The sequence below is a fragment of the Amphiprion ocellaris genome, chromosome 1, assembly GCF_022539595.1.
Source record: "Amphiprion ocellaris isolate individual 3 ecotype Okinawa chromosome 1, ASM2253959v1, whole genome shotgun sequence".
Taxonomy (NCBI): domain Eukaryota; kingdom Metazoa; phylum Chordata; class Actinopteri; family Pomacentridae; genus Amphiprion; species Amphiprion ocellaris.
Genome location: NC_072766.1, coordinates 31,498,910 through 31,520,102, shown reverse-complemented (window position 1 = coordinate 31,520,102; position 21,193 = coordinate 31,498,910). Strand labels below are relative to the sequence as shown.

The following is a 21,193-nucleotide window of genomic DNA, read 5'->3' as shown; positions in this document are numbered from 1 at the left end:
AAAATGCATTTGTTTAAGATAAGCATCACTGATGAGGTCTTTTCATTGACGAATATGGCATTATTCACTATTCCATTTTAAGACTTTTTTTTTTAACATACAAGAAGATCTAAATGTTTGCCAGATAGATGCAGTTTATTTAATGTTAAATAGTTCTGTGGCTGGCATCAGTTATTCTTGTAATAGGGATCTTTTACAGAGGACTCAAGAGCCTCACCTCTGCCTCTATATTCTATTGCTTCTGTACTGTGTGAAGGGCACCTGCGTTGTGGATACTTAGTCCAAAAGTCATTGGGACATATTGTGTTGACATTTTGGAAAATATTGTTCTTACCAAGAGTTAGATGGGGTTTGAAGGGTGATAAAGGAGGTGGTTAGCCTAGTTTACAAGTCTGGAAGAGGGAAGACGCTAGTCTAGCCCTCCATTTAGAGCTGCAACTAGGTTCCAACCTATTCTCACTGTCCATTGACCTGTCTGATTTTTGATGAACTGATTAGTCGTTTGATAGATAAAATGGAAGAAAATGTTGAAAAATGTTGAGCAGTGCTTCCAAAAGCTGAAAATCCACAATCTAAAGATATTCAGTTTATGGTCATAGAGGGAAAAAGGCACCAGAAGCCTGTCATAGTCTTTACTTGACAAAAAACTTCAAAACCAATTAATCACTTATCTAAATTATGATCAACTTAGTAGTTGAAAACTAATCGTTTTCATGTTTTATACTGTATATTCGAATGTGTTTTACCTTTGTTTCCTCTGCACGGTGACCTTGAGTGTTCTAAAAGGTGCCTTTAATTAAAATTTATTATTATTATTATTATTATTATTATTATTATTATTATTATTATTATTATTATTATTATTATTATTAATTGATAAATCAATTGCTACAGCTGCAACTTCGATACCTCTACCTCAGAAGCTCATTAGTTAACCCAGACATTTTTATTTCAGACACAAGATGTAAACATCATCTAGAGGTTTTATGGAATTGAGTGCCTTAGTGAGTTTAGCATAAATAATTCCAACAGACACTTTGCACATGGTGGAGGTCTGTGGCCGGCATGATTCCACTAAACACTTTTCTGGAGGAATACAAGCAAGACATGAAACTGGAATTTTTTACTGAAAATTACTGCTGGTGGTTTTCACTAACAGAAGCCTTCCTAAGCCTTTGTCATACTTCAAGACACAGAACATGTGGCTAAGAGAATATCTAAATTGTACTTCAGAAATTCTTCACATCCCTTGACTTTCTGCACACATCTACAGGTTGTAGATTTTGATTTGTCTCTTATCCGATAAGATTTACATGTGGCAAACAGAAAAGATGGGAGACCGTTTAAAAAGCATGTATGCAAGATCCCAAAATTCACTGTACAGGAGAGAAAACGGGCAAAGGGTGGCAGCATCATTCTTTTGGGCTGTTTGTCAGCAACAGGGTCAAGGACACTTGTCAGAATTGAGGCACAGATAAATACAGCCAAACACAGTGCGGTCCTTGAAAACCTGCTCTGCAGTGCAGCAACTTCAGACTGGGGAAATGGTTCACTTTTCAGCATGTCAATTTATCCGAAGCATACAGCCACAACAATGCTGGAGTGGCTTCAGAACAAGACTGTCACTGTCCTTGAGTGGTCCAGCCATAGCAACATGTGCAGAGGCCTGCAAATGGCAGTTCACAGACGCTTTCCATTCAATCTGACAGAGCTTGAGAGGATCTGCCAGAAAGAACGGGATAAACTGTTCAAATCCAGATGTATAAAGCTTGTAGAGACATCTCAGGAGACTCAAAGTAGTAATTGCTGAAAACAAACTTCTACAAAGTACTGTACTAATGGCCTGAATAATTTTGCGACTTTTTTAACATCTAAATTCCTAAAACGTGTTTCTATGTTGTCACTATGAGGTACTGAGGGTATACTGATATGGCACATTGCCAATTAATTAACAAATTAATATAAAATCTACAACACAATAAAATGTGCAAAGGGTGAAGGAGTCTGTGTAGTGTTGGTAAATGTTATTGTGATGTCAGATGCCCATGTTAACCGCAGTTCCAGAAACTGAGGTGAATTTGTGAAAAAAATCTTCCAAAAGCCAAAGCTTACGCCTGCTGCAGGCTTCATTTACAATATGGTTTAAAAATGACTTCATGTATGGATTTCCAAGAAAACAACAAGGCAACATATTTCTGTTGGTGCTGTTTTGGAAGGCAGACAACAGTAGACAGCAGTTAATGCAGTTTGCATGTTTGGATCTTTTACAGCAACACAACCTTTGCTGTTATTTCTCATCTTTACATTTGACGAGGGTTGTTAAGGGCAATTCGTCACATAATCAGTGACATGTTTTTGGCTCCAGCCATTGGTCAGTTGCTGTTACCGCTACAGTCTTAGACAATGGCAGCAACAGCAGAGTCTAATTCAGTTCAGTGTAAAAGTGCTGCTGTTCTGCGCAGCTAATTGAATTGATTTTAGAACCGCAATGTCATCTGATGGCGAAGACAAAGACTGTGCTGTGAATTCAACAGTAGTAGCTGGTATGTGCCTCTACAATATTCACCATGTCCATGTTGTACTTTGTGCAATACACAGACCAAACTTTTTAACTTTGTTAAGAAGTTAAGTAGAAACTTGGATTTCTTTTTATTTCATTATTTAGATTTCTCGAAAAAAGTGTAAAATAGTTGAGAGATTAATCAACAGAAAAATAGTTGTCAGTGGCCTCCCTACATGTTACAGAGGTGACAAGGTCCACAATCTGACAGAAACCGACTGGCTGGCCCACAAAACAGCATCTGGGGGAAAACATTCACGGAAGCACAAGCAGAAGATGCAGAGGTTTGTATAATATAGATATCGTCTGTAAATGTACCACTGAAAGTCATAAACCAGTTGGGATGTAAATGTCTGCCGGACTAAAAGTATAGCATATGTGTCCTAAAAAAAGGTCCTGCAGCAACAGACAGTAGGAGCAAAATGATGTGTCTTCTGAACTAAGAGATTTAGTAGAACCTTTAAATAAACCGTTAACTTGAAAATGAGCACATCATGCCGCATTTTAAACTAGCTGACCCTAGTTTCCGTGAATAGATTTTAACCAAAACAGCCTCACCCACCCCCACTCCCTCTCCATTCTCCTTCTCTGTTATTGAGGCCCATTCCAGAGCGAAAGCAAGCTGCTGCCTAGCAACCAGATCAACACCATAACTGGCAAGAGTGCAGAAATTCAACACACGCAGCTACAGCACCACCACAGAACTACTTAGGGCTGGGCCGTGATCTCTCAGAATTTCCTAAGATGTGCTGTTTGACCGGCCACTTTGTAAATCACAGTGTTCATAGTCATTCCAGACAGGCGATCTCAGGGAGAAAACTAGGAGGACACTGCTAGTTTAACAGTTGATTGTTTAAAAAAGTTGTACTACATGTGAAATAAAAGAGCTACAAACACAAGTACAATGTCTGGCATCACTCTCACCTCACAGCATGCAAGATGTGGATATAAAAGGTCAGACTAGTAGTTTCGGAAAGTTACACGGAATAGTAGATGCCCCTCATCTAACCAAACTGTGAGTGAGTGTGTCTGAGTGAGTGAGAGGGTGAGAGAGTGAGTGAGAGAATGATAGTCACAAACAGAGAGAGAAAGAACACAGTTTTTTGTAGCTGTGTAATGTGACCGTGATCGGCACAGCACAGCTACACCTACACCTACAGATACATCAGGTAATGAGCCCTCACAGTCCCAGGTTAGCGGCACAAGACAGTACAACTCTGACACACATTTACCTGCCTGTGCTTTCGTATTAGCCACTATTAAACCGATTAATCACAAATCCACAAGATGCTACTTAAACTATAAAGCCCCTTTCAGACATGCGCTCCATTCAGTTAATCTGACGCCAATGTAGTATGTCGGTTACCACGTGTGAATGTGCAGCTTGGTTATATTTCTGTAAAAGTCATGCCGGCAATGTTTCTAAGACCAAGTAACACTTGTAAAATTTCCAACACAGCACAAGTCTGAACTGAACCATCACATTAATGGATAGACACGCACAAGCAGTGGTACTTTGAGTTGTGTGAAGTGATTTAGGGAAGGATTCTTTCCACATTTCAGCACCAATATTCATCCAAAGGCATCACACAGAGCACCTAATAGATACTTTGCTCTACAATTTTAAATCTATTAGAAAACAAGATTAAAATTATAATAATAAATCTTTACTGCAATGAAAACAGACACTGGTCCCGTTTACATGAGACCTTTAATTCCTCTTTAATTCGGAATTATAGTTAATTTCGCTTTAAAATCTCCTTGGAAACACTTAATTCCGAATGAAAAAGTTAATTCAGAATAAACTTAATTCCGAATAAACTACCTGGTTTATTCCGATGTTAATTCCGAATAAACTAATTCCTGTGTACGTTCTATTCATGTATACAGTTAATTCCGCTTTAGTTAATTCCGGTCATTCTGCGAATGCTTGGCTCCTCACGTAGCGATGACGTAGCGATGTACATGTTCTCCTTCTCGAGTGACACAACAGAAGTAGTACGCCACTGTCGATTTGCTGTTTCAAAACGACAATAAAAAGCAAAGCGAAAAGCGTGCTTATTAGTTGTTTCTCCATGTTGTTGGGGAAAAGAAATGCCGCGGCAAATGGAGTTTGTTTTCTTCCGGCAAACAGAGATATGTCACATCCACTCCCTCTCCAATCAGAATCCTTTCCAAGGCCCAAGCGTTAAAGTGGAATTAAGGAAGGGGAATAAACGTGCGGTCCATGTAAACCTTAATTCGGAATTAATATTTCCATGTAAATGCGAAGCACAAAACTTTAATTCCGAATTAATAATTCCGAATTAAAAAACTTCATGTAAATGTGGCCACTGAGAGCTTAATGATCAATGATACTCTCCAAGAATTAATGAGTTTTTTCTCCAGAAGAAGCTAACAGCAGTTTTCTTTCAGCCAATTAAAACTACTCTCTCTGAATTTAAATACCTGCAGCATCAGACAGCAGCAGGATCCGTAAGTGTCCACGGAGAGAGAGTTAAAACTAAATTCTTAGGATTAATATAATATGAATCTAATTAATCCAGTAATGGTTTGGATCACACTGAATCAAAGAGGTCTGACACTAAATGTTGTGGCGTGGACCTAACACTTCGGGACTAACACACATACCTTTACACGTCAAAGTGAAAATAAAAGTAATACTTTTCCCATCAAAGCGAATGCTTTCTCTAATTTTTCCTGACTAAACCTCTTGTCAGTGTACTGACTGGTTGCCTTACTTCTTGATTTTCCTGTTAGTTTTGTTGTCCCTGTTATGCCAGGACAATATACACATTTATGCTTCTTTAAAGCTGATAACTTCAGGGGAACTCTATCAGTCAGATCAAGGTAAACCTCCCGTGTTCCTTTACCAAGGATCACTGACCTGGGAGAGAGGTTTGTAGCTGCTAAGGGGATTTCACAGATATTGAGACTGTGATATGAGTCATGATTTTAGCAGGAACAGCAATTTTTGCATTCCTTTTCCACAGAAAAAAAGATGGAATTATTGTTGCAGTCTATACCAAACAAGTTCCCTTATGTCTAGGCAAAATATGATTCATGTATAATAGTATGTCTGTCCTAGGTAAGACATTAAACTGCAACCAGATAGAATGAATAGGTCTGTGCAGGATTAGTAAGTCCCATGCTAACGCCTTACAAAATGTGAACAGGTGACTGCTATCATTCACACTATGACTGGCGGGTCAGGTTGGAGCCATAAAACCGAGATTCTCCAGATATCTGGGGTTAAGGACTCCGCGTATGGACAAATAGGCAGCTATGGGACTGTAACACAGGTGTACCTCACCCAGCGTAAGAGCTCTCCAGAGGGCCACCAGTGGATTGAGAAAGGATGGTAGGCGAATGATTTCATAAAGTACAATGGCTGACACACATCACCCAAGTTAACCGAGTATTGCAGGTTGTAGTAGTTCTGGGGGCCTGCTACAACTAATAGCCTCTTAGTACACACCATGATGATGATAATAGTATGTTGTGACTACATCAACAAATTGCCCATCCTGAAATCTGGATATTGTATAAAACATATTTTTTAATCTTTTGTCAGGAAATCAAAATGGGGAAACAAAATGACATGCAGCACTTACAAACTACACTAGAAGTTGTCTTAGGTTGCTAGCTCATAGGCACACACTGGGGCTAACATACAATACAGCAGGCAGACTGTGAGCACCACTTTCAGTAACTAAAAATATTTTTGGCAGATGCCAACAAGGCATTCTCAAACAATCTGTTGCTCAGTCAGTCACTATATTTGTTGTCACACATTTCACACCAAGAAAACTGTACACAGATGTGCCGGCATCATCAGGTTTACTACTTGCTCTCACCAAAGAGTGCATACCTACTGGTGGTGGTGGTGCAGGCGGATCAGGCCAAACCCAACTAAGACTACCATGTTCAAAGTTTAAATGTGTTGCAAGACGGGAAAAACACAGTTTCAACAGTTTGGACTGACTGATGACTCGAAAGGCACAAGTGAGAGAAGACGTTAGGCTGAAACTTACTTCAAATACATTTTAGCGTCAGACAGAACAGCTCAAGTTTCCCTGTCAGCTCTCCCACCGGCGTCTATTTCTGCCTGCTGCTGAAGTGGGATAGAGAATGTTGGCCATGCTGGAGGTGGGGGTTGGGGTCTTGTCTGCAGTTCACGCAAGACTCCTACCACACCAACCCCCCTCCAAACTACAGCCCACCACCACACCATGCCACACCCACACCACAGTCAGTCACACATCCCACAACACATTATTCTCCCATTTCTGTTTGGTCATCATTACAACTAATTTGAAGATTAGAAGAATTATATTCTCCTCAGTGAGCTTCTTACAATGAACAGCCTACAAATCCTGCAGTCCTACAAAGACAAGCTACTTTCAACCTGTGTTCAAATCATTTCACGGGACAACTTGCCATTTCTTTTTTGCCAACGCTTTTCTTACTTATTCAAACTGACACAACCTACTGAAAAACAATATGTCATATAGTTACATCAACCAGAATCTAATGAGTTCTAAACAAGAATCTGGTGGCAGTTGTTGGGCTGTGTGTTTGGCCAGTGTCTGAGCAAATCACAGTCACACAGGCCTGATTAAGGCAAGCTGGAGGATTTTTACTGTTCAATATCAAGAAACACGTGAAGTGCCCACCACTTCTGGACAGTTCTGTTTATCTGAACATTATTTCATTTTATTTATATAGCATTAATTCACATCATAATTCATCTCAGGGCACTTCATAGAATAAGGTCAAGACCTTGTAATATAATATCAAACGAAACCCATAAAATCCAAAAAGATCTAATCCATGAAAAAGCACTGGTGTGGATACCAGCGTAGCACAATAAAACCACCTCACGTCTAAGAAAACATAACCGACATCAATGCAACATATGCAGAATGTCTTGTTCAAAGCCAACATCAGTTGACATAAAATAAATACCAAGGATTGACCAGTAAAGTTTCTAGGGCCAATACTGAATTGCTAAACGATTTTTGGAACCAATATAAATTGAATGTTATTTATTACCAGCATGGGATCACAGGGAACCTGTAATTCATATTTCAGATTCTTCATCAATAAGAACTGCTGTAACTGAATATATAAAACAGAAATGTAGTAGTTATATTAAAGTGTCACGTGATGCTACAATGCTCTTCTGTTTATTGTTAGATGAATTAACTGAAGTTCTCTCCTTTTCTTGCACATCTGCCTGCTGCTTTGTTTTGTTATTTTTTATCGCTTCTATTGCCCAATAAGGTCTACTGTATTTTCGCGACCATAAGGCACACTTAAAAGTCTTAAATTTTCTCCAAAATGGACAGAGCGCCTTATAATGCGGTGCGCCTTATGTGTGCACCGAGTATGGAGGACTAAAAGTGCCAAAATTAAATAAATAAATACATCATTAAATAATTAATTAAATATGTCATTAATTAATTAAAATTGGAATTAAATATTTCATTAATTAATTAAAATTGGAATTAAATATGTCATTAATTAATTAAAATTGGAATTAAATACTTAAATGTGTTATTAAATAAATATATCATTAAATAATTAAATATGTCATTAATTAGTTAAAATTGGAATTAAATATGTCATTAATTAATTAAAATTGGAATTAAATACATAAATGTGTTATTAAATATGTCATTAATTTATTAAAATAACAATTATTTTAAGTAAAAAACATATTTCATTATTTCACGATTTAATTAATTATTTCATGGTCCTTGTGTTGCAGTGGATCATGAATTAATTTTATCTGTCAACCTCGCCCGTCAAAGTCCGTGGGCGGGACTAACGTGAATCTAGTCTAATCCACTGCTTTTGTCTGCCTTGAAACCGGAAGTAGAAGTCTTTCTAAACATGGAGGCTGTGTTGAGGGAGAGTCGCTGTGAACTTTCTAGAGAGTTCGTGAGAGATATTTTAGACCTTGCAGAGTATGTGGAAGCAGGACCTGCTGACCGCGAGCATGTAGCGTGTAAAGCAGAGGAATTTATTGAAGTTGTTGAAGTTATTTCCGCACTTTCCGACCAAGATGTTGACCGTAGAGTGACTGCAAATTTAGAGGAAGTACTCCGCCGGTTTTCTGGTACCAGGGTGCAACAGGAGCACACACAGGGACCAGGGCGTTTGGCATACCGAGGGAAGTTCTGGAACATCACGTTCTTTGTGGATTACCAGCCTGTCAAATTGCAGCGATGCTCGGAGTGTCGAGCGCTTTTCCTTTAGGACCTACTCGGCGCGGCACGGCTCCGCTCGTCTTTGTTTAGCCGCGATTCCACAAGCATCTACTCGGCACGGTACGGCTCGTCTCATCTTTGCGAGCGTTTCCATACGGACTAATTTTCAGCACTTTCTCGGCTGAGGTTCCCAGCGAGCTGAGATGAGCCGATAATGTGGCGTTTACATAGTGCAGGCCACTGATTGGACAGGGAGTGACGACACAGAGCAACTTCAGCACGAAAACAAAATCCTGCATTAAAAAATGACTGTAAACAGCGACGGTGTGCATTGCTCTTCACGAAACTCTCTGTTCTTCATAATTTTAATGTGACAGCCAGACCTGTACCGTGGGTGAATGAAGAGGTCGAGACTTTGTCTTTGGTGGCGGACCAAAGAATACAGAGAGAGCTGGACGGAGAAAGTTTATCAGGAGGTCTCTGAGCGGATGGCCGCTCACATATACAGTAGACTGTATATAAAGAGGACAGAAGCAGTGTAGGGAGAAGCTGAAAAAGCTCAAAAGTGACTATCGGTCCACCCAGGACCACAACGGCCGGCGTGGGTCAACCAGGAGGTGTTGGAAGAGGTTTAATGGAAGCTATTTACTGGCACCGCACCGGCGAGCAACAGGAGGGAGACTCAGCCGCTGCATGTTGGAGACGTTCGAGGACGGTGAGTGTTTTGTGACTTCAAGAAACTTATACATCATTTATTCCATTGGTGGCAAGCTTCTTTTAAGCAAACAAGTATTTTTAGAAAGTGACGTCGTTGTCTCCTGTAGCAGACAATAAGATAGCTAGTTAGCCATCAGCGCTAGCTAGTTAGCCATCAGCGCTAACTCCGTGCTCTGCTTGTATTTCGTGCTGCTATTTCTAACGTTTCGCTCTCAGAAGCTAATACTTCAGTCAGCATACCGTGTTTTTCTTGTACTTAGAGTGAGTGTTTATTTCTGTTCAAGAATCCCTTTCCACATGCGAAGCCTACTCCACCTCCGTCGCGGAGCCCCCAGCTCCCCTGCCTCCTCTCCACCACCAGCAGCAGCTCCTCTCCAGCACCAGCTTCGACACCGACCCTGTCAACATCAACCTCCAGCACGTCACAGCAACTTCTTATCACCGGTAAGACACGGTAAACAGAGACCATGGCTGATTTTCGCATTATTATTATTGCAGGTGTAAATGCCTGCAAGCATGATCAGAACAGTGAGACCAACGACCAAGAATTGAGGCAGGTGTAAATGCAAACTGTGCAGCAGCCAGCTCAGGAACGCCTGATGAAAGCTACATGTAGCTGCAGTGACACATAAACAGAACACATGCAGCTGCATTTATTTTCCATTGACTTAACAAGTAAGTCACTCTAATTAATTTACGTTCTGGTGCAGTGTAGTATTGCAACCATTCTTCTTATAGTCACTAGGTAGCTGTGAAACTGAATGAAAATATACATAAAAATGAGAAAACACAGCTCTTCTTACCAACTCCAAAATGTGCACAAGACAAAATGAAGTTCACACCACGTCGTTTTTGTTTGTGGTGGAGGAGTTACTGCTTGTGCTTTGGTTAAAGCGAAGAGTGCCAGAAGTTTATTAAAGTATCAAAGACATGATCATGATTGAAAATGGATGGACGGGTGGCTAAACACATCACATCATAGCTGTGGAGTCCTTCCAGCTCCTGGGGACTACAATCTCTCAGGACCTCCTGAAAAAGGCTCAGCAGAGGATGTATTTCCTACAACAGCTGAGGAGACATGGCCTGCCACAGGAGCTGTTGATCCAGTTCTACACTGCAGTCATCCGATCTGTCCTGTGCACCTCTGGATCAACCACACAGCAGGACAGAAACAGACTACAGCCTATAGTACGGACTGCAGAAAACATCATCAGAGACCCCACTCACCCTGGACATTTGGACTACAGAGCCCTGTACACAAAAATCACCACTACTGTGTTTATAGCAATTACCATTTTGCTAATGTGTTCATACATTCCAGTCTAGCTGTACATTTCTGTTTATATTGTGTTCTATTTTACTATTTCTTTTTCCTCCCTGTTCCTCTTTCTATTGTTTATTTTTTATTATTCTCTTCCATATTCCTAGGATGACACCAACAGCCGAAACCAAATTCCGTGTATATTGTGTACTTACTTGGCCATTAAAGCTGACTCTGATCACTTTTCTGTCTTTGGTCTAGGCAAGAGGAAAGGGGGCCACAGAAAATTGGACCTTCCTAGCGTACTTGTGGAGATGCAGGCTGAGGAGGAGTGGAGTCATGCCCAGCATGATGAGAACATCTGGTTGCTCCTCAGCGAGGCAAGAGAGAATGAAGCGGCCTTGCAGCGGGAGGAGATGGCCCAGAATACTGCCTTCAACCAGTCATTCCTGGGTGTGCTGGGGTAGCTGGGTAGGCAGTGGGCAGCCGGCGAGTGTGAGCGAGTCCACCTCCAAAAGACTTGAGATTTACAGGTGCTGGTCATATAATTAGAATATCATGAAGAAGCTCATCTTTTGGACAACTGTCAGGTCAGCAGTCTTCCCCATGATTGTGTAGCCTACAGAACTAGGCTGAGAGACCATATAAAGGCCTTTGCAGGAGTTTTGAGTTAATTAGCTGATTAGAGGTGTCTTCAATATTGAACCTTTCTACAATATTCTAATTTTCAGAGATACCAAATTTGAGATTTTTGTTAGTATTCAGGTATAATCATCAAAGTTAAGAGAAATAAACATTTGAAATATATCAGTCTGTGTAATGAATGAGTATAATATACAAGTTTCACTTTTTGAATGGAATTACTGAAATAATGAACAACTTTTTTCATGATATTCTAATTATATGACCAGCACCTGTAGTTGTATATAGTTTTACTTTTAGTCCTCCACTGTAGGAGAGGCCCACCACAGTTTGTACTTTGCACATTGTAAATAGTTTTGATTTTGCTGCTGACTAATAAACTATTTTGTGACTTATGTGATTGCATCATAACTTCTCATTTTGTCTGTTAAGACACTGGTAGAAAAAGAGTCAACAGTCTGAACCAAACAATTCTATATTCCCTAATAATGTATTTGTGTTTAATGGGATTTAACATATTTTAACACAAACTCCTTTATGGTTCATAATTCTGGTGACTGAATTACACCAAAGCAATACTGATTTATCAAACTGGAATTTTCTTAAAACAGCTGTTTTAATGTTTTGGCGTTTAATTTTTTATTTAATCTTGCTAACCTTCACAAACAAACAATAGTATAGACACATCTACAAAAGTTTATTGTCAGAATTGCATTAAAGAAAACAATAGCGGTCCGGGGACCGAAAAACAGAAGTATAACAAGAAGAATAACTTTGCATGACACGTAGTGCATCAGTGCATCCTGTACATCTCTGTCCTCCTCCTCTACACCTTGTGCCACTGCAGGCTCATGTGCTGCTGCTTCAGGTAAATCCCATGAAGTCTCATCAGAGAGCATCTGAAACACATACACAGCATACATATTTTAATATCTAATAGCGACAAACTGCAGCCATTACAGGGTCGTTCACAGGACTGATACACGATAGCTAGCGAACTAGCATTAGCTTACCCTCATATGTCGTCTCGTTCATATCCTCTTGTCTTCGGCTTGATACTGCTTTATCGCCTCCCAAACTCTCCTGTGTGTCTCCTCAGTGTTTCGACTCGTCGCTCTCAGCTTTCTCCGACTCTTCTATTACTCTGAATCTGACAGAAAGCCACAGACCGAGCAGCAGGTGTACTATCGCCTCCATGTACATTGTTGCATTGCGTTTGTGTCGCACAGAAATGACGGTAAGGGACTTTCGGACCGCCGTGCTATGACGACTCCACCCACGATGAGGTGGTTCTCAATGTAATGGAAAAACAACTAAACCGAGACGAGCCGTGGCGCGCCGAGTAGATGCTAAAGGAAATGCTAAAGGAAAATTTGTCTTGCACCGCATGTATCAACATTTGGGAAAGAGGACCGAGTCTTTAGCGGTTGCTAATAAAGTTTTGTTTTATTGAGTATCCAAACCAACGTAGAGGTGAATAGCGCCACCCAGTGTATCGGAATGTGTTCACAAGCTCTGCGTCAATCCATTATCTGGAATCGATTTGCCTTGACTTGATGTGCAGGGTAACCAATCAGGTGTTAGGATCCGCCCACCGACTTTGACGGGCGAGGTTGACAGATAAAATTAATTCATGATCCACTGCAACACAAGGACCATGAAATAATTAATTAAATCGTGAAATAATGAAATATGTTTTTTACTTAAAATAATTGTTATTTTAATAAATTAATGACATATTTAATAACACATTTATGTATTTAATTCCAATTTTAATTAATTAATGACATATTTAATTCCAATTTTAACTAATTAATGACATATTTAATTATTTAATGATATATTTATTTAATAACACATTTAAGTATTTAATTCCAATTTTAATTAATTAATGACATATTTAATTCCAATTTTAATTAATTAATGAAATATTTAATTCCAATTTTAATTAATTAATGACATATTTAATTAATTATTTAATGATGTATTTATTTATTTAATTTTGGCACTTTTAGTCCTCCATACACCGAGTTCCAAAATCTGTAAATGTTATTGTGTGACTTTGATGAGCTCCGCTTGACTGACTGAGAGCATTTCCTGCCGACACGCTGCTTATATAGAGAAAAGGCAGACGTGACAGAGGACAGTATGAGAACGTTAAAGGGAGAAGTGTGGGCGTGAAAGAAGATGCTAAAGGCATGCCCCCAGTTGGTATATAGTGCTGGTATGTGCATTATGCAAAACAACATCGGTTTGGCGTCACCGTCCCTGTTGATCTGTGACTCCATGCGCGTCCATCTCACAGCCGCTGTGAAAAACCAAGTGCAGCAAATGAACTCGGAGCCTGCTATCATTCCGGGAGGCTTGACGAAGGAACTCCAACCGCTGGACATCGGTGTAAACAGGGCGTTCAAAGTGAAGTTGCGAACGGCGTGGGAGCGATGGATGACAGATGGCGAACACAGTTTTATTAAGACTGGGAGGCAGCGCCGGGCGAGTTACGCCACAATTTGTGACTGGATTGCGGATGCTTGGGCTAACGTGTCTGCTTGCACTGTTGTTCGAGCTCTCGCAAAAGCCGGCATCATTTATGAGGAGCCGCACGGCAACGAGACTGACTCTAAAGCTTGTTTTATGCTTACCGCGTCCGCGAGGTCCGTGCGGCTCCGTGCGGAAAAATTACGTCATTTTCGCAGGTACGCCCCTCCAGCGGCCTTTCCATGCGGAAAATTTCCGCTCCGCGCACCTCCACATTTTTCTAACCAACGCGGACGGAGCCGCACGGAAAAACATGGCGGAGGGCCAGGACCTACTCGTAGCTGAAGTCTAGAAATACGTGAACTTATACAATTCATCACACAGAGATCACCGTGGTAACCGGGTTATGAAGTATTCATGGTGTGAAATAAAACTAACTGCTGAAATGCTTTTATTCGGTAAAATGCCGTGTTGTAAGTGGTGTAAACCATGGCAAACTTCTTCTTCTCTAGTTTCGTACCAGAGTAGACCAGGTAGACGTGTGCTTGAGCTACACTGCCCCCTGCAGTTTGGAAGCAGACTTCTTCTTCTCTAGTTTATTACTAGAGTAGGCCAGGTAGACGTGTGTTTGAGATACACTGCCCCCTGCAGTTTGGGAGCAGACGCGCACGGAGTATAAATGCACACACGTTCTCTCGCACGGATTTCCGTGCGGCTGATTTCAGCGCGGCTCGTTCGTGCGGAAAGTATATTCCAGCCTTTAGAGGTACAGCAAACCTCATAGTGGCCATGTTTGCATGAAGTTTTTTAATTCGGAATTATTAATTCGGAATTAACTCATTCGGAATTAAAGTTTTGTGCTTCGCGTTTACATGGGCATATTAATTCTGAATTAAGGTTTACATGGACCGCACGTTTATTCCCCTTTCTTAATGCCACTTTAACGCTTGGGCGTTGGAAAGGATTCTGATTGGACAGGGAGTGGACGTGACGTATCCCTGTTTACCGGAAGAAAACAAACTGCCTTTGCCGCGGCATTTTTTTTCCACAACAACATGGAAGAACAACTAATAAGCACGCTTTTTGCTTTGCTTTTTATTGTCGTTTCGAAACAGCAACTCAACAATGGCGTACTACTTCTGTTGCGTCACTTGAGAAGGAGAAGAGAGATAGAATACCAGAGAAGGGAGGCAGAAGACCAAGCTGTGTACGTTGCTACGTCATCGCTACGTGAGGAGCCAAGCATACACAGAATGACTGGAATTAACTAAAGCGGAATTAACTGTATACATGAATAGAACGTACACAGGAATTAGTTTATTTGGAATTAACATCGGACTAAACCAGGTAGTTTATTCGGAATTAAGTTTATTTGGATTTAACTTTTTAATTCGGAATTAAGTGTTTACAAGGAGATTTTAAAGCGGAATTAATTTTAATTCTGAATTAAAGAGGAATTAAAGGTCTCATGTAAACATGGCAACTGATAGTCTTAGCCGAGCACTATTGGCATCAAGTCAACCCCTCCAAGACTGAGCTCCTTGTCATCCCAGCTAGCCCCTCTATACAACAAGAAATCAACTTCCAGCTTGAATAAACCCAACTCACACCCACAAAGTCTGCCAGAAACTTGGGCGTCATGATCAATGACCAACTAACCTTCAAAGCTCATGTGGCCTCTGTTGCTCAGTCGAGCCGTTTTGCCCTGTACGACATCAAGAAGATCAGACCCTTCCTGTCTGAACATGCAGCACAACTCCTGGTACAGGCTCTCATAATATCACGCATCAACTACTGCAAGTCCTTACTGGCAGGACCACATGCACAATCAAACCTCTGCAGATGATCCAGAATACAGCAGCACGTCTGGTTTTCAACCATCAAAAGCAGCACATCACCCTCAGATCACTTCAGTGGCTTCCAGTTGCTGCCTGCATACAATTTGAAACTCTTACACTTGCACTCAAAACTACAATGATACAATGACAACAGCTTCCTCCTACCTGAACTCTCTCATTCAGGTCTACACTCCCTCCCGCTTAGTACGCTCAGCCAACAAAAGGCGCCTGATACAACCCCACAACAGGTGGTGGAACGAGTTACCAAACTCTGATCTGCAGTCTCTCTCAGTCTATAAGAGAATACTAAAAAACAACTCTTCACTGAACACCTTTACACTTGACAGCCATCCAGCAGTGATCTGTCACAAGGTAGCCCCGCCCTAAAACATTCTCTGTTCTATTGTCAATTTTATTCAAGATGGGACCACGATTTACAAAATAAAACCCATGCTGCGCTGATATAGACTTGAAACTAGTGATTGAGACCATAAACTCAATAGAAGAATGTTGTGTAAGGTAACACAATGAGGGAGAAGTAGGGTCATTTTGTCATTGATTTCTATACAATCTAACTTCTTTTCACAAAAAATGAGTCGCCCCCTGCTGGCTGTTAGGAAGAATGCAGGTTTTAGACACTTAAAGGCATGTATCTTGGTACCTCTTGGTCAAACTCACTGGATGTAGGGTGCAGGTAAAAGTCTTCCCTTGGCTGTGTATTTCGCCTCCTCTTACACTATATGTGAAGTACCGTCTAAATAATGACAGTGCTGACCGCCCTGCCTGAAACAATCCCCCCTATCACCTTATAAAAACACCATGTCTGCAGCCTGTTTTTAGCTCCGCCCAAGACGACTGTGATTGGTTTAAATACAAACGTACTGGAGCTTTACATGTTCCTACAGCAGAATCATGAGGTGCAAAACTACAAACTGTGTATCTGTAAACCTTTGAAGGCATTATTTATTGTGTTAAATATCTCACCAACTCAACAATTCATTGTTTTAACACTGAACTGCACCACTTTTTCATCAACTACTGATTTTTACACAATTAATGGAAAAACATAAAGAAAAAAGCACCAAAGTAAATTGCGATTCGTGAAGGACATGACTCAGAATACCGTGGAAGATCTCCGGGAGAGTAAATGTTTCCATGATCCATTACCCAGCACAGGCTTTGACTCAACCAATGGAAACCACCATGTCATCCCCCCACCACAACTCCTCCAGTTGGGTGGAGGATGGAATCCAAACAAAGCCATTCCCCAAACCCAGCCGACTTCCCAACACGCCTACAAACTACACAAACTACCAACTTCTCGTGGGTCTATATAATTTTTAAACTTCCACCAGTGACCTAAAACTGCTCAATCGTGTTTTATCTCCCTCAACACAAAAAACTACGGACTTTGTCCTGACGGAGATAAAGACGCCGTCCGTGTCCAGCCATCTGCTCCAACACGCTGTTTGTCTGGAAATAAATCCTAATTCGCGGTTCCTCCCCAATGTGAATGTATGGCTCCGTAAATTAACCACACACGTCTTTCCACCTTTACTCTGACTACCCTCGTGTCGCCACAATGTCCCCCAGTGCAGAAAACATCTAGCAGCGTTATTAGCTAGGTAGAACTGAAGCAGCCGTGTGAGGAGGATGTTGTTGGTTCATTCAGCCTCACAGCCGCTAACACTGAGAGAGCCGCTAACACTCAGAGAACCGCTAACACTGAGAGAGGCGCTAACACTGAGAGAACCGCTAACACTCAGAGAACCGCTAACACTCAGAGAGGCGCTGCGCCACCACCGGGACACACAAAGCGGCGGAGAGCAGGCGGCTTACCCAGAAGATGAAGTTGAAGAAGAAGAGCATATACTTGATGCATTTGGTGCAGCCTTCGACTCCCATGGTGCTCGGTAGACGTGTCGTCGGTGTAGAGGAGAGAGGACGGCGGCGGGCGAGCGGCGGACTGTTCTGTCTCAACTGGAGACCCTGACTGGAGCTCAGAGGCAACACCCAGCTCCCCCCTCCTTCTCACCCATAGACTGTAGCTCCCCCCTCTTCTTCACCCCCTCCTCTCCCAGCTTCCTCACCTCCCTCCCCCTCCTCCCCCTTCCCTCCTTCTAGGCAGACACTCAGCCGTCCAATCGCAGCGCTGCTCTACACTCCGTTTAGCATGATGTCAGTAAAACGCGTGAATCAGTGTTGACAAGACCGCTTTTTAGAAGCGACTTTTAGGCTTGTTTTTAGTCGCTTGCAAATTTCATCAGTCATCAGGGTTGCCGCGGGTTTTTGCACTTGTTGTCTAAAGTGTAGTTGCTTATTTCCTGTTGCTTATGCGTAATGCAAATGTCTTTTATTATAATCAAGGGTTTAAAAATTGAAGTTATTCAAAGTTTTTATGCTGACTACGTTTACTGTCACTTTACCGCGAACAAAAATAAATGTATATTTTTATGCTGTTATCAAGAGGCCTCTCATTTACACAATGTGGAAGTTCAGCTGTTGGTCTTTTTTAGGGGGGTTTTTTCCATCATAGACTGTGGTTACATGTTTCTATCGCGAGATCTGGCAACACTGGTGTGAAGTCGTTTGTAAAGTTTTAGAAGAAGTAGGAGTAGCTGTAACGGTCCGCTTGACTCTGAGGACTTCAAGTTTAGTAAAGTAAACAGGACGAATTATTTACGAGCATCTATGGTTTGCTATTAATCTCCTGGGGTGCAGACTGTCATCAGTACATGTGTTTCTTACTGATTAAATCTTAAAACCGTGATAATTTTCGTGCACGTTCTTCAGGACCTTAAACATTTTTTCCCCTATACATCTGTGCAAGAGTGAAGTAGTTCTGTGTCTCAAAACTGCTACTTGATATGTTCTAGCTTCTGTCCTCATACTGCAGTCAGAAAAAATGTAGCTGTGACTATTTATTTAAGACAACACACATTACTGACAATGTAAGATTTTTTCCCACAAGGGGCTGATCACATAGCCTACTCCACTAATTATAGCCTCCAATAGTTAGACCATTCTGAAGCACATAATGATCTATCTGCACCCCGTCAACATTCTGCTAAAGAAAACTATTTATTTATTTATATTTATTAGTTATTTATATTTTTCAAATCTAGGGCTGCTGTGATTAGTTGGCATGATCGACGACGTCAGCATTCAAAATGATGAATGTGTTTTTTATTTTCCTCTTAATTACAACAAATGATTTCTCTGCAGGGCTGCACAGTGTTGTAGTGGTTAGCACTTTCGCCTTGCAGCGAGAAGATCCCTGGTTCGCGTCCCGGCTTTCCCGGGATCTTTCTGCATGGAGTTTGCATGTTCTCCCTGTGCAGGCATGGGTTTTCTCCGGGTACTCCGGCTTCCTCCCACAGTCCAAAAATATGCTGAGGTTAATTGATCATTCTAAATTGCCCGTAGGTGTGAATGTGAGAGTGATTGTTTGTCTTTGTATGTAGCCCTGCGACAGACTGGCGACCTGTCTAGGGTGTCCCCTGCCTTCACCTGAGTCAGCTGGGATAGGCTCCAGCCCCCCCGCGACCCTAATGAGGATTAAGCGGTGTATAGATAATGGATGGATGGATGGATGGATGGATTTCTCTGCAGTATCAGTGCGTAATTGTAGTGTCATGCACCAGTTGTCTCAGACTCCAGTCACTGGTCAGCTAGAGTCAGTGCTGCAGTTTTAGACAAAGGCTGCCGCAGCAGAGTCCACCTTGGTTAAATGTGAAAGTGTCCTAGTGCTTAAAACTACTTCAAATGATCCCAGAACAGAATGAGGTTTATACACTGTGCTGAGTTCCAGCAGCAGACCACAGCTGTACAGCAGAATACACAAATACCTGATGAGAAACACTAAGGAGGAACTTTACATCTGCTGGCTTCCCTCCTACTCTCTGTGCTCACATACACAGCTCAGTTCCCAACAATGCTGTTCTCATTTACAGATTCTTCTCTTCCAATTGTGAATGAAATAGTTCCTGAAACACGGCTCAGTAGGACCACCTAGCAGACCAGCAGTTACAGTTACAGTGGAGCTGCTGCTCTGCACTGTTAAAATAAAGCTGAATTTAGAACCGTAACATCCTCTGACAAACTCACTATACATGTTGTTTCCTGTGGTGAAGGGGCACTTTGAAAACGGTGACACATGGATAGTGGATAGGGAGGAGAAAGCTGCGCAATCTGCCTCTGGTGGGTTAGCCTACCTGTAATTGTAACTGAAGACCCAAGAGAACAAGGGGCAGAAAAATCACAGGTGACTGCACTCTAAGTTATCACTCCACATATTTAATGACATTGCAATAAATTCATTTGTGGATACAATCAATGTACAAGTCTGGTGTCAGTACTGAGAGTACTGGAGATTACGGCTATTAATCACAAATACCAGAACACAATAGGGAAGTGATTAACATAAAATAAAATAAATGAAAGAATTAAGTAAGGACAAAAGCAAATTCCCACTCCCAGTGCTTCTCGTCCACATTCCATGCAAGGCCAGGCAGACTAACTGAAGCAGATACTACAAAAAAGAACTGCTGGAAACAGGATGCAGAGCAGTCACTGTAAAGAACATTTTAAACCACAATCAACCTAAACAACATTATTCATGTATACCTGCTATGTAAAAGTGAGCCCCTTATAAAATGTTGTGTAGCCACACTGCAATGTTTAAAGACATACCACCACTGAAATAGGAACACCCACATCATATTCCATTAAACAAACTGCTCCTAAACACCAACCAGAAACTCTCTTGCTCACCCAAAATGGGGTGAGGATCTTATCTGTCCTCCTACAGAAACCAACCGGCACCTCCCCACATACCTAACTTTCTTTATTAATTCCTCTCCTCATCAAAGAGCTGACAACAGAGAAGCACCAGTTGCCACTGGTTACATAATGTACAGTGTAAACGACTGATACATCTGGAAGGAAATAAGAGACATTCTTTCATAGCAGCCTGACAAATATCAACCACAGTTTGACCCCACTAACAATCAGTGAATTACACATCTTTTGGTTTTGTTATGCTGACTAACCGGAATGTGCTGGTGTTTGTAACAATATGATATTTAAAAAGAAGCTGTCTGAATGTGGCTGTTTAAGATTCGTAGTAATAATATTTGATAAAACCATGTCTTCCAACAATAAAACAGTAATAATGTAGTCCAGAAAGTATTCAGGCCTCTTCATTTTGCACATTTTATTTTGTTGCAGACTTCTCAGTGAATAAAATAGTTTTTCCAATTCTGAATAAGCCACATTGAAGCTTTACAAAGCAAGTGAATAAAATTGTAACTGCCATCACAAGGCAGTGTTCTGAAGTGATGGTCAGACAATCAAAGCTGCTTTGAATGGTGAAATGTTGAACACCTTGCTTGAAATGTGTATTCTATACTCCAGAGACAGCAGGGAACAGATGTCTTTTGACCATATTGAAACATAATCCAATATGAACATACACTACCAT

The 21,193-nt window shown here is 41.2% G+C and overlaps 1 protein-coding gene and 1 long non-coding RNA gene across 2 annotated transcripts in view; both read right to left on the bottom strand.

Moving 5' to 3' along the window:
• The window catches only part of LOC111583408 (CD81 antigen-like), a 37,151-nt gene extending 19,420 nt beyond the window's left edge, over nt 1-17,731 (bottom strand). The window contains exon 1 of the mRNA XM_023292491.3: nt 17,551-17,731. Coding sequence (XP_023148259.1) covers nt 17,551-17,616 — 66 coding nt within the window. The 5' untranslated portion in view covers nt 17,617-17,731. The remainder of the gene's footprint in view (nt 1-17,550) is intronic.
• Nucleotides 12,074-17,544, bottom strand: LOC129349026 (uncharacterized). Its single transcript, XR_008601818.1, has 2 exons — nt 12,409-17,544; nt 12,074-12,294 (listed from the first exon to the last, which is right to left on the bottom strand). It is a non-coding gene; the product is annotated as an uncharacterized LOC129349026 (long non-coding RNA).
• Nucleotides 17,732-21,193: the final 3,462 nt, after the last annotated feature.